This window comes from Podarcis raffonei, chromosome 16 (genome assembly GCF_027172205.1).
Source record: "Podarcis raffonei isolate rPodRaf1 chromosome 16, rPodRaf1.pri, whole genome shotgun sequence".
Taxonomy (NCBI): Eukaryota; Metazoa; Chordata; class Lepidosauria; order Squamata; family Lacertidae; genus Podarcis; species Podarcis raffonei.
In genome coordinates this window covers 38802439-38816394 of record NC_070617.1, presented here as the reverse complement: position 1 = coordinate 38816394, position 13956 = coordinate 38802439, and the positions used below count along the sequence as shown (strand labels likewise).

The 13956-nt window shown below is 41.5% G+C and overlaps 1 protein-coding gene across 9 annotated transcripts in view; it reads right to left on the bottom strand.

Annotated features, from left to right (window-relative positions):
- MPHOSPH9 (M-phase phosphoprotein 9) overlaps positions 1-13956 on the bottom strand; it is a 40795-nt gene that overhangs the window by 4366 nt on the left and 22473 nt on the right. For 7 of the 9 annotated variants that reach the window (XM_053368508.1, XM_053368513.1, XM_053368510.1 and 4 more), the window contains 11 exons: positions 12010-12165; positions 11386-11473; positions 9595-9810; positions 8705-8752; positions 7846-7910; positions 6528-6629; positions 3826-3978; positions 3010-3191; positions 1985-2149; positions 1264-1384; positions 543-646 (listed from right to left, as the gene is read on the bottom strand). In XM_053368508.1, coding sequence (XP_053224483.1) covers positions 543-646; positions 1264-1384; positions 1985-2149; positions 3010-3191; positions 3826-3978; positions 6528-6629; positions 7846-7910; positions 8705-8752; positions 9595-9810; positions 11386-11473; positions 12010-12165 — 1400 coding nt within the window. The remainder of the gene's footprint in view (positions 1-542; positions 647-1263; positions 1385-1984; positions 2150-3009; positions 3192-3825; positions 3979-6527; positions 6630-7845; positions 7911-8704; positions 8753-9594; positions 9811-11385; positions 11474-12009; positions 12166-13956) is intronic. The other 2 variants (XM_053368511.1, XM_053368512.1) reach the window with 2 other exon arrangements.

Sequence of the window (13956 nt, the reverse complement as noted above, 5' to 3'; positions counted from 1 at the left end):
GAGTTACTTCTGGGTTTGATCTTACAGCATTTAAAAATGTTAATCTCTATTGTTATGGTTCAAGAGTTGTTAAAAACAGACATTACATGTGTGCATGTTTAAACTTACAATTCAGTGAAATTTTAAAACCAATTGCCACGATCTGTCTCATGTAACCATTTAGACAGAGAAAAGTGCCAAAATCCACAGAAACAGACTGAAGGAGCGAGACTCCAAAGAGGATGTTGCTCCAAGCTGAGACAGCAAATGAACTGAACCTCAAGAGCAGAAAAGTATTTTGTGGAAATTTGGGGCACTTCCTGCCTCTGAGCTGCAGGGTAGGCAACACAACCCACTTGGAGACCTGTTACATCCCGAGGTAAGTAGACCATTCTTATATTTATAGTTCTCTTGATCATGTCTGATGTTAACAGCAAAAGCGACTATCAATTTTTATACTTCTAGACAGCATCTGCTGGGTACAGCTGCAAAAAGGCAGGGGTTGGAAATGCAAAAGAATATTTATTCCAAGGAACAGAATCCTAGCTACTGTGAAGTGTTACCTTCAGTATCACCTACTGAGCGAAACTGGAGCCTTTTCCTTGGATTGCTGTATTGCGATGTAGGTGTGGGAGCAGTTTCCAACTCATCAAGCAGAATATCAAATCTAGCATTTTAGGGAGAAAAGACACAAAAGCACTTGTAAAATATTTCTCAGTTTCCACATCACTGAGTCCTGGTGAGATTTACCCCTTGTGGTCACAGGAAATGGCTAAATGGAAGGATTCCAAAGGCCATTTCTGGTCAGTTAAAAAAGGAAGGAAGAAAAACAACTAAATGTGAGCTTGAGAAGTAAGACTAAGGTCTGCTTGTGCAAAATTCTTACTTGAATGGCAATTGCTCCAATCCAGTAAATGCAAGCCGCAGGTGGACTGGCAGTATAAGCTATATCCAAAGCTTGCTGAGTAAGGGACAACAACAAAGTAATGTAAGAGCAATTGTTTCGTGCATTTTCCTTCAATGGAGGTGGCTGTCCTCCGAAAGGGTTACTCCTCCTCCTATCTCCAAAACAAAGGGTCATTCCATCCTCCATCATTGTTACTGACACACAGGTTCAAGAAAGCAGCCTGTCCATTGTGTATCCAGGGATGCAGAAGCTCCTGTGGTTTTTTTGCTGCTCCTGTGGTTTGTTTTATACAACTATTTGTGCAGATTGTGAAAATATTTTTAACACCACACAAACCCAACTCTCTCCCCTACAGCCCTTAAATGACAGTCAGTTACCTTGTCACCATGTTCTCAGTTTTGCTGAGCAAGTGGCTAAATCCTGGAGACAGGTTCTCTTTTGGAGACCGCTTTGGGCTGTAGGTCACAGCAACTGGAGTCAACATTATCTCTCTCCTTGCTGCCAAGAGAAATAGCTTATTAGAATTTACTTATGTCTTAGAACAAGCATCTGATGCTTTGTAATATTATGCTCCTGTTGCCTTTGCCAAAAAAAAAGTGTTATTCAAGCATTTTCCCACAATACCTTCTGCTTAAATAGTATGCTATGGTAGGGAGCTGGAAGCCTATGGTCCAATTCCATCTCCCAAGAGGTGCATTAGCAGCCCCCTCCAGCTGCTAAAACGGTACATGGAGGAAGGGGTTGCTGTGGAAATGGACTTCCTGGTAATCTACTGTGGGACAACCTTGCTGCTCCCCCCACCCTCAGTGTAGTTCATCTTAAGGTTAGCTGGATTGATCAAGGTTGTGTGGGAGCAGTCATTAAATATCACAGCACCTTCCTGCCCTATTTCTTTACAGGATTTGAAAACAAAACCTTTGCCACTCCTTGAAAGTTCAAATTTTAAAAGAACAAGAGCAGCAGAATAAGACATCCACAATAGCATGGGCACAGTAAAAACAGAAGCCTTGGAGCTATGCAAGACTCTTAACATCACTAAGTAAGATGGCTCTGTACACCCTAATTATAAGCTGGGCAGCCTGCAGCTGCAATTCCTACTTGGAGTGTTTGACTTCCTGTTTGAAGGTGGAAGAGATGAGGACCTCTGACCATTAGGTGAGCTGTATCTTTTGTGTCTGAGTTGGTCTTTGCCTTTCTCTGGGGACCGGCTGGCACTGAGAGCTGTTTCATCAAATCCAACAGTGGGACGTCGAGTGGCTGCTTCTGAAATATACAAGCAATGCAAGAAAGCGGCTTTATTTTTCTTAGGATTTCCCGTCCTGTTTTCCCTCTAGAAAAAAAATGGAGTGTTCCCAAATCAGCTTAAGAAAATTAAAACTAACAAGACAAAGATAATCAGACCAATTTCAAAAATTAAACAAACTTGGAAGATGCTTTCAAATTGGAGGGGAATCATAACACATTACTGAAAGCAAGAAAAGGATCAAAAGCTCACTGAAAAAACATGTATGAGTCCTGTGCTATGGGTTCTCAAGACCTCCCTACTTCTGGAGAACGTGCCAAAGAATGAGTGATCCAGAATAAGCTGAAGGAACAGCACCAGGGGTTTCTTAGAAAAGGTCTGAGGAGTCTTGCTAGGGGGAGAAGACTCAGGAAAACTGAACACCCACCACTACACTTCCTATGTTTTAGGCACACAAAAGCTTGCATCTCATTTATGAGTTAAAAAGCTGGCTTTTAACTGGCTTGGCTAGCAACCTCATACAACTCACTTTTTGATCACTCTCCTGCCTCCTCCTCTTATTAACAAGACCAGCTAATTTTATAAGGCTAGCTTCCTTAATACAGTTGAATGACTGGGTCCATCTAGCTTAGTATTGTCGACACCAACTGGCAGTGGCTCACCATAGTTTCAGACAGACATTCCCAGCCCTATCTGGAGAGGCAGAGGGTTGAGCCTGGGCCCTTCTGCATACAGATAGATGCTCTGCTGTTCTTGCATATTACATAGAGGCTCTCTGTCCTTTAAAGACTGAGCCAGGCTTATTCTAATCCCTGGGAAGAAAGAAGCAGCAGCAAAACCCTGGGACTGAAGAAACCAAGGAGAATTGAAGGTGACTTACTTGTAGGAGCAGCTGCTTCCTCTTTCTCTGTCTGAGTGGCCCAGTTTTTCAACGTCTTCCTTCCTTCAAGTTCTTTAAAGGCTTTTATGATGGGCGTTTCTGTGACTTGCGTTTCTTTTTTTGAAATTTCACTTGTCAGCGACGGATCTGGGGAAGAATCCTTTTCTGGAGGTGTATGGTATCTAGAAATATACATTGGGATGACACACATTCAGCATGGGCTGTAATCATGTTGATGACATGTCAAAAGTGTTGCACTCAAAGGATGAAGAAATTTCATAAGCACCAATTTAAATACTTGGGGTTGGAGCCACACTAAGGCTGCAATTCTAGTTCAATTTACCTAGCAGTAAGACCTATTGAAATCAACATGGTTATGGTTTTTCTGCTGCGTTCCATTGAAATCAGAGGCACTGAACTTTCAGCTAATTCAATTCTATCCACTTACGATTTTGGAGGATTTTGGAGTGAAGGGAGATGTACTGGATTATTTGAATTTCTGTCACTGCTGTTGTAAATGTATTTCCACATCAGGTAAAGGGTGGATTATAAGTATTTTAAATAAATAAAATAAACTCAGTCTGGATCCAACCCACGGCATACAAGGGAGACAAAGGGACAAAAGGGCACAGAAAACGAATTCCCACCTAACTGCAAAGAAATCACAGCAGGCTCATTTTATATCTCCTCCCTGATACAAAGCCCATGAGTGGTGGATTAGGATGAGCCACCAGTGGAAGAGCTCTCCTTATGCTAACAGAGCCCTCTCCTTGGGGAAGAGATTATTTGCCAATTTAGCATTCAAAGCCCCCCTACCTGCAAGAAGTGTATGTTTCTTCCAAACGATTATCTTTGGAGCTCTCTTGGGCTTCTAACGGCTGGCCTGTGAAGATTGAATACTCTGATCCTGGTATCAACCATTTCCTTCTGCTCACATCAGAGCTTGCTAGCTTGCTTCTAGGCAGAAAACTTGAGAATTAATGGAAAGCTCATGTTTCATTTCTCGTACAGTACAGCATTTTACTAGCCAAAATTAATATGAACAATCATTCCCACACCCTCACAGAGCTAGCTGAGGAAAACAGCTTTAGGAAGCCACTTTGGAAAGTACACAGTAACTAAATTCAAGTGGGAGAAATCTATAGGAAGGTCAAACAGTCACGGGGTGGGAGCATGGTGGGGGCTGCTGGGGAGACTGTCCCAGGTGCATTTTTCTGAGGGCACACACCACTCCTGCTGCCCTCTCTGAGCCATTCCTGCACCACTTTGTGAGACCCGTTTGGGGAGGGCTGTGTGGGAGGAATGTGGTCGCCATGTGCCCTTCGATCCCAGCCTCCCCAGCAAAAGCAAGGCTGGAATCAGGGGTACATGACTATTGTGTCCTCCTTGTGCTGCCCTCTCTTGATCCCAGCCTTGCAAGGCTGCTGGAGGCAGCCTCACACAAGCCTGGGATTGAGGTATGCATGGCTGCCATGTTCTCTCACACTGCCCTCTCTGAGCAGCTTTCCAAGGTTCAGATCCGGGAAGGATAGTGTGAGGATGACGCAACACCCATGTTGCTTGGGGCTGGTGTTGCTCTAGCGGTGGCAGGTGCAGTGGGCTCCATTTGTCCTCTGCCCTTTGCCCTGCCCCTGGAATGGATGTGCACACACACTCCCTGGGTGGCATGGAGTCAGGCTCCACCACTGAACAGTCATTTGACTTTTCTCTACTTTTGGTGTAATGTTTGCTTGACTTTAAGAGGCCAATAATTTTTCAGTTCTCAACAAATTTTACAAAAATACAGTATAGTTCTGTAACAATGTGAAGCTATCAGCAGTACCTGCTAAGGGCACCTCATTGAGACAGGCGTCCAATAAATGTTAGTTCTTATCTCTTTTGCTTTCCTATAGATTGCCTAATGTACGAAAGGGGTCTATTTCATAATATTTCAGTCCTTTCGCTTTCCTAGAGGTTTGGGACAATCTCATTTTCTTTTTTAAACCAGCCCTCTACATACCACCCTTCATGGCAGTCAATGTTAAGCACAATATGAAAGGTCCATATAAAGAAGTCTTAAGATGCAAAAATTTCTTTATAGGGAAATGCAGAATTTATTTACCAATAGACATTCTGAAGGCACCAATTTTAGTAAATGTTCTATCATTTTAGCCAAGTATTATTAAACTTAAGCCAGAATGCTAGAATAATTCATTTGGGGGACTAAAGAGTTGATGTAAGGAGCAAGTGTTTTATTTGTACTGCACATAATAATTTATACACCAGAGGTTCGTAGGTAGTGTATTAAGACTGAAATGAAATATTGCTGGGTGTCAAGCATAGCAACCAAGTCTGAGACTATCTGAAGAATAGTCAACATCCAAAAGTTGAAGTAAAGAACTTTCAGAGATAGTTTGAGAACTGATTTGCTGTAATTCATTAAAATTACTGTTTGGGGACTGAGTTCTGTGGGGTAGGAGAGAAAACATTTTTAGAGAAGTACTTGTTACCCCTAGAGCTGTGGTGGGGTGGGAACTTCAAGCCCAGGGATCAAATGCAGCTTCCCAGCCTCTAGCCTTCTCCAGGCCACACTCCTCACTGGCTGTAGTCTGTGCCCTCTTTGAGCTCCTGCCTCTTGTGAAGCTATCAGCAGTACCTGCTAAGGGCACCTCATTAAAGGCACCTCTTCATGCCTCTTGCTGGCCTGGAAAGAGATGGGGTGGGCGTATGCTGAAGCCTCTGGTGTTTACATGGCTAGAATGTAGGCCACTATTCCAAAATGTAGGTGCAACATCCATTGATCCACCTGCTTGTGCCTTTGGTACCCCCCAAGTGGTTTCTCCAGGAGTGGAATAAACAATAATAATAATGTGGATTTTTTTGGGAGGGGGGCTATTGGGTTGTTGATTTATTTTTATTATAAAAAAATAAATAAATGACTTTTTATTCTGAACAAAATGCTTGTTTAACCTGGAGGTAGGCTGTATGAATTGTGTATTGCTTTGTAACGATTTGTTGGGTCTCTGGACCGTAATAAAGATTGTTGTTGTTGTTTATTTTTATTATGTATTTTGTGGTTTTATATCTTGATTTTATTCTGTGAACTGCCCTGAGACCCCCAGGGTATAGGGGGGGTATATAAATTCAATAAATAATACTAATAATACTAATAATAAATGTGACCATTGGCCTGAAAAATATCACTTAACTCTGTCTGAGAGTCTTCCCTGGCTGAAACAACGCCTGCCTCAAGATGATCTTGCATGGTTCATACAATAGACAATCAGACTGCTGTACATACAGCAAGAACACATAGTATCATTGCTACATTACTGAAAATTGATAATTGCAGTAAGTCAGTGGGGATCTTGCTATATCCAGAAAGCCTCTTATTAATGCTTTATTGTGCATCTGTTTTGTTGTGATTATTCTGTATCAAGGAAAACTGTCTAATAGCTACGTTTATCCGTCTCAAAAATCAGTTTTGTAAGACACGTATCCTTTACTTTCTCACAAGGTCATATTTATTATTTGCTTACTTGGCATAGGATGTTCTGAAGTGACTGTCTGCAAAATGACGAAATTTGAGCAAGTTTTCATGTTCTAACTGCTTGATCTGAGCTTCAAGTTTCGAGACAGTTCTATAATGGAAGCAAAAATATATTCAGAAACAATGGCATAAAATAAGTTTGCTCCAACAACTCTGCCAATCACCGTCAATGCAGATATTTTATAAGCTGGTCTGACTCAGTGCAAGGCAGCTGCTGATGTTCTCACACATTTGTTGTGCCTGGACCAGGAAACTCAAAGTTTTGAAATCACCACCAAAGTGTCATTGGACTTCCACACACTTTTTTAAACAGTCAAAAAGAACAAAGTGTTGTACACAATTTGAGCTGCAATTCTAGGTGCAAGTACCACAAAACTGTGGGGTTTACTTTTGAGAAGAGCTACATAGTAGTTTAAATATGTTGCATGGTATGAATGCTGCAAATGAATAAATAAATCATAGAATTGTAAGGGACCCCAAGGGTTACTTAGTCCAACCTCCTGCAATGTAAAAAATCTCAACTAAAGCATCCATGACAGATGGCCTTCCAACCTCTGCTTAAAAACCTCCAAGGAAGGAGCGTTCACCATCTTCTGAGACAGTCTGTTCCACTGTCAAACAGCTCTTACCACCAGAAAGTTCTTCCTGAGGTTTAGTCAGAATCTCCTTTCTAGTAACTTGAAGCCATTGGATCAAGTTCTACCCTCCAGAGCATGAGAAAACAAGCTTGATCCATCTGCCATCTGACAGCCCTCCAGATATTTGAAGATGGCTATCATACTCCTCAGTTTCCTGTTTACCAGGCTCAACATATCCAACTCCCTCAACAATTCTTCATAAGGTTTGGTTTCCAGACCCCTGATGATCTTGGTTGCCCTCCTCTGTAAACGTTCCACCTTTTCAATAGCCTTCTTAAATTGTGGCACCCAGAAATGCAGAGTTATCCAGGTGTGGTCTGACTAAGGCAGAACAGAGTGGTACTATTACTTCCCTTGATCTGGACACTATACTTCTGTTGATGCAGCCTAGAACAGCATTAGCTCTTTTTGCTCCTGCATCACACTGTTGACTCATGTTAAGCTTGTGGTCCACCAAAACCCCTAGATGCTTTTCACGTGTATTACAGGCAAGCCAAGTGTTCGCCATCTTATATTTGTGCATCTGGTTCTTCCTGCCTTACATTTGTCCCTGCTGAAATTGTTAGCTTGGGCCCAGTTCTTTGATCTGTTAAGGTGATTTTGAAATTTTTACAACATTATTTGAAGAAGTAACATTTCCCCTCACACAGGATTAAATGGCACATTTACCTTTTCAAATCAGAAATCTGAGTTTGTGCATCCAACAATTTGTTCTCAGTGATGTTTAAGGTATCCTGTAGGGAGGCAGAAAAGGTCACATGCTAAGCTTGCATAAAGTGTAAAGCAAATACAGAATTGGTCTCTGTACTAATCTTGAAAGATTACAACATGTAACTACTATTTATAGGGGCATCAATCCAATTTTGCTTGAGCTTCCTCTGGAGTAAGTTCAACACATGTTTTGCTTCATTGTCACTTACCAATAATTAATCTTCATACTTGTACTCTGTCAGGATTGCTGCAGACCAGCAGATCATCTTGGGCCTTTCTTTCTTTCTGGCTTCCTACATGCAGCCATGTTCACTTGCTGAAGCAATCTGTCTTCCTAAATGATTCTCTGGTGCTAAGCACCTTCAGGGAAGGCCTATCTAGCTCCCTGCTGCTCTCTCAGCTGAGAGACACTATAATCTGCACAATATGGCTAAATGAATAAGAAGCTTGGTACACAACAAATTCTATTTATGGCTGGATTAGTGACCACTGGGTAGTTATCATTTCTGATATAGTTAAAATGTCTTGCAGAAAGGCTGAATTCTGAGGAGTAAAAAATAATAATTCACCCTTCCTCCTTAATGTATCAGTTTCTGTTGACAGTACAATGCACATCTGGAAGATGTCCCTTATGATTTTAAGGCAATAATCTAGAGAGTATACAACCCACTGAACTCAGTAAGGCTTTCTTGCAAAAAGACTTTCCTGCATAAGACTACAGCCCTCCAAAACCCCTCCAGCTTTTGGTCCTCTCTATTTAAATACACAGAAAATTCCATAGAATAAAAATTTGGTACAAAGTGAATTTGCTTCTCACCTTTACTCTTTCATGCTCCTTCCCAAGGGATTCATATTCTCCTAAAAGCTACAAAGAAATAAAAGTAATTACATTTTCCTCCCTCAGTTAGTGATTATACTTTGAAACAGACATCATAGAAAGAAAATGTTTTGGGTGGATAGGATCAAGGTGCTTGGGCAAGAACCCTGCCCTCCTAAAAATAACAGCAAAAGTTCAAATAGGCAAGGTGAATATGAATACTAATGATCTGCTGCCCTCTAACATTAGAGAAAATTCCTCAAGACTACAGATTTCAATAACTGCAGAGCTATACAGATAACCTACTAAGCTTTACTCAGTTCCATTATCAGGTATGTCCAACAAAGTAGAATTGAAACAAATTCCCTCAACTTTTTGATGAATTTCAGCCTACCCCTAGTTGTTCTTAAAAAATACCCCGAGGAACCTAGAATTAGTTTAGAAATACCAGAAATACAGAGTGTGAACTAAGACAGCACATCTATTTAGCTGCTAGAGACAGAAAAGAAACTGAGTAGGCAGAGACACCAAAGATCTGCCTCCCCAGCTGCTGAATATCAACACTTAGCCATCTGGAATTAAACAGAATAGAAAAATGCTCCCCGCAATGCCTTTAGAAGTCACAATTTCTTTGTTAAAAGCAGCATACCACAAAGGTACTATTGTTTTAGTAGAGACAATTGAAGTACAGAGACATTTCCATTAAGGGCTAGCCAAATCTGCAGTGTCCAGAAAGTGGTTCCTATTAGAAAGTTCCAGGAATATCATCTCAATTAGAGGTTCATTCAAGCAGCTGCTTGATTCTAGTGGGGCTCTCATTTGACCTCACAAATGGATTGTTCAGCTGAATTTATTCAAGCATCCAAGTTACCCTGTTTTTTCCAACCTACATTTTGGAACATTTTATTTTCTTCCTTTAACTTGGCATCTTTATTATCTGAGAGCTTGTAGGCTTTTTCAAATGCTTCTTCTAGATCTTTAAGCCTTCTCTTCAGGCGGCTGATGGTGTTATCTTTCTCTTTACCACTGGTGCGCATTTCTTCAATACGCTCCTGCAAAGCCTTGGTGGTATTGCTGACAGCACAGAAGCGCTCTTTCCAGTCTGTCTGAAACAAAAGAAGGCCAAGTATCAGACAGGTACACACATAAACAGAAAACAGAAGCCTACTTTGAAAACAGAAGCAGAACCAAAGCTAAGGAATATAACATTTTGAGACACAAGATATAAGATTCAGACCAAACATGTTCTCATTTTTATTATTGCTTGCAAGCTTTAGGAGAGATACCAGTAACATGCAGTGGATATAAACACAACATACTAACAGACCTGATCCAGTAGAGGGTAGATACATCGTCTGCAGAGAGCTCACACAGGGCCCAACAGAGCTGTGTCCCTGTTTTCTCCCACATGTAAGCTCACAGGCACCACAAGGGGACGCTGCAGTCCTCCCTCTATGTGCCATGGTGGGTCAGCTGGGACCAACAACCACTGGGCTCCTCTCCCAGGAAAATCTCCTGAGTTGCTATTCCACATGGGCATTAAGAAATAGTTGCATTTTCATTCTACTTGTTTCTTCTCTTCCCTCCCCATACAGTGGTACCTCGGGTTAAGAACTTAATTCATTCTGGAGGTCCATTCTTAACCTGAAACTGTTCTTAACCTGAGGTACCACTTTAGCTAATGGGGCCTCCTGCTGCTGCTGTGCCACCACTGCCCTATTTCTGTTCTCATCCTGAAGCAAAGTTCTTAACCTGAGGTACTACTTCTGGGTTAGCGGAGTCTGTAACCTGAAGCGTCTGTAACCCGATGTCAGGGAACTGCCATCGGAAGAACAGGAGGTGAAAGGGCTCACAGAGGTTGAGAGAGACTTATCAGCTGAGGAGGGAACCAGCAGGGGGAGAGGAGGAGCTCCAAGGGAAAGTGAGTCGGAGGGATGGCTCAGAGACACTTCCAGCGAAAACAGTGGGGAGGTTTCAGGACCTCCTATAGGGACACCCACTCCTCGCCGGAAACTGTCGCGCCGAGAGTCCAGAAGGCGCGTTTCCGTTAAGGAGTTGTTATGCTGGAAGAAATTCCGTAAACGCCCACTGTCGGATTCTACCAGCGACTGACGGAGCCATGCTTAAGGAGCTGCGTTACAGACAGAGGTTTGTGGACTTAGCCAAACTCTGAGGGACTAGGAATTTCACGCACAAGCAGCTCATCATCCCATCACACCCGAGGTACCACTGTATTGCTTTCCTTTTCTATCAAACCTTTTAGAGTGAAAGTCTGGGGCCTGGGCCATTTTTAGTCTTTATACAGCACCTAGAAAAACATTAAGTGCTTTAGAAATAATAAAATTATCCACACTTTAAGTCGTAATGGGTTGTATTATGGTTTATTAGCAATTATATTTTAGTGCTTATATTGCAAATAAGAAGCTTTCTGGTGAAAGGCAAGATTAACTGATTATTTATTTATTTAAAGCCAAGCCTAATTAGGATTCTAGTAGGGAATCAAGGAGAACCCAGGGAAAGGAGGCATCTCTACAAGAACTGCTGACTTGTGCCAGATAAGGAATCCCAAGTTCCAGCAGAAAAACATACAGTTCAAAGGGCTGACAGATCAGACTTGTATCGTCTCACTTGGTAATCTTTCTATATAACTGAGCTCAATTTGACTCATGACATGCACTTACCACTTCTGTTTCCAGAGTGCTATTTTTATCTTCAAGTGCTCTCATGCGATTATTAGCTTTATCCAGTGCTGCCTGTAAGTGGTCACATCTAAAAATGAAAATAAAGCCATGAAAATGATAGAAATGAAAACAAGATTTTTCAGTATTTTTAGCTGAGTTGCCTAACTAGGCTATGAGAGTGTGACCAAAACTGCATTTGAAAATGATTTGAACCCAGGCACTGTATATCTAGTTTCTAAAGCTACAATAGTCTTCTTTCCAAAAGTGGCATGTACAACAAACATTGAAGAAATAGTTCCACTTCCAGCTAAGCAGCATAAACAAGTTACCTTGAAGATTCATGCTAGAGGAATTCTGTATGTGAATAACAGCATTTATCTCTTTTCTCTGTCTAAAACTCACCCCTAATTAACGGGCATCTCAAAGATTCCACATTATGTATTTTCATGTAGCCATCAATATCTGTGCCCTAGATCTTAAAAGTGAAGGAAGCAATATACAGAAAGAGTTGCTCCAGGAAACAACAATTTTGAAATGAGACAGAGACAGAGAGACAGACACACACACACACACACAGGGGGGGGGGCTGAGAAATACGCACATTGTTCCAAGCAGCTCTATTACCTGTCAGTAAGATTTTGATTGATCTTCTCAAAGTCTTCTGAATGAGGTTTATGGCTTGCCTCCAGCTGCTGTTTTAAGCTTTGAATTTCTGAATCATAATAAGCTCGTAGATCAGCAATATGCCGGGCATGTTTTTCTCTCAAATTCTGCCTAATCCTGTTTTTTAAGATTAAAAATATGTCATAATGCATTTGCAACACTATTTTTTAGAGACAGAAAATGACCATCCTGGCACGTGTGTTTCACAGATGGTGAACTACAGCTACTGAAATTTGCCTCCACAAACAGATGCCAAGTGATCTTCCCCACCATAGCACTTGTATAACAGGGCATGTGTACAACTAGTTCTGAATACAGAAGCTCTGATGGGTGTTTCTTGAACAGTAGTGTCCCCATGGTACATGGCAAGTCTTTTTTGAAAGAGAGAAGTTAAAAAGCATCTTGATATAGCAGAAGATGTGGGAAGCTCTACTGTTCAAGGCAAACAAGCCAGAGTCTCGTTCAAGCTCAGACATTCTGAATTAACTCTCCAAATTAAGTACCACGGCTGCAATATCTGGGCAATCCAATGACAATATAAAGCGAAACCAAGTGCTTCAATTTCTAGTCTCTGGTTCTCAGATTTTTCATGTAAGAATGGTAGTCACAAATCAAGAGTTTATTTCTTTCCTTTTCCTATGCATAAGAACCACATAAAGAGTCCTGCTAGATAAAAAGCAAATCTGCCATGTCATAGGAAGATGTCAGAGCAACTGGTGCATCTAGTTCAGTATTATCTACACTGTCTGCAAGCACCTCTCCAGGATTTTAGCCAGGGCTTTCGTCCAGCTCTATCTAGAAATGCTGGAGACTGAACCTGGGACCTTCCACACACTGAACAAATTGAGACTGGAAGTCTCAGTAAAAAGAACAGTCTGTATTTCCAATTGCACAGATACTGCTTTTTCTGCTAAGTAGCAAAGCTTTCAATTTAAGCAAATGCATTTCCTTCTTTGAAGTACAATACAAAGTATTTTGAAGTTTTCTTGTAGTCTGTAAGCAAAAGGCATTTCAACTGAGCTTCCCTTGCTGCAAACGTTTGGCGAATCGGGGCAAAATATATTCTAATAAAAAAATAAATCTGAGAGACAGCCCGGGGAGGTTGCTACTTAAGAAAAAACTGGAATCTGAAAATCACTATTGGGAAAAATACCTTGTGAGGGTTCTGAGGAATGACAGCCAGTGAGGAAAAGGCAATGCACCTCCAATTTCCACTCAAAATTGCAGTTCCCTAGGCGGCTTTTGATTATGAACATTCTGAGCCATTCTTACATATATTTTTAAGGTGTAGCTTGCCTGCAGGGTGGCAGGTGTGCTTTTTTAATTGGTTAAAACAGACATGATAGCAGAAGACTTGTTCATTTAAATCCAGGTCTGCCCAATCATGTTTAAAGTAGATAGGGGAGTGGTGTTTAGAGCAAAAGGGGCACAGATGAAGAGTGCTAACCCATCTCTTCCCAGTTTAACTCCCCAACTAAGTTCCAAGTATCCAGAAGGGACACAGCTCAGCTCCCTTTGTCCACGTTTCCCTGTGCTCTAAACAGGCAGGTCTGTTGGCATCATGTCTAGTCTGGTCGTTAGTCTGAGATCTCCTCAAATGACATAATCCAGCCTGAATCCAAGTTAGCCACTTTCCACAAAACTGAAACTCAAGCCTTGCAAATAAATTTAGAATAAGTTACCGGGCGTGGTCTGAAGGCACATAAGACTTTAGCACTTTGCAGAAAGACTTCATGAGACCTCCTGTGAACCACAAGTATGCCACTTGGGGTTCCATGATGGAAGAACAGTTGAATATAAATGTAGAAAAATAGATAAGCTACATGCTTTCTAGCCCCCCCCCCGCAATGTTTACGATAATATCTGGTCTCTAAAGAAAGTTTTGCCAGGTTTTGTGGCCTGGTCACC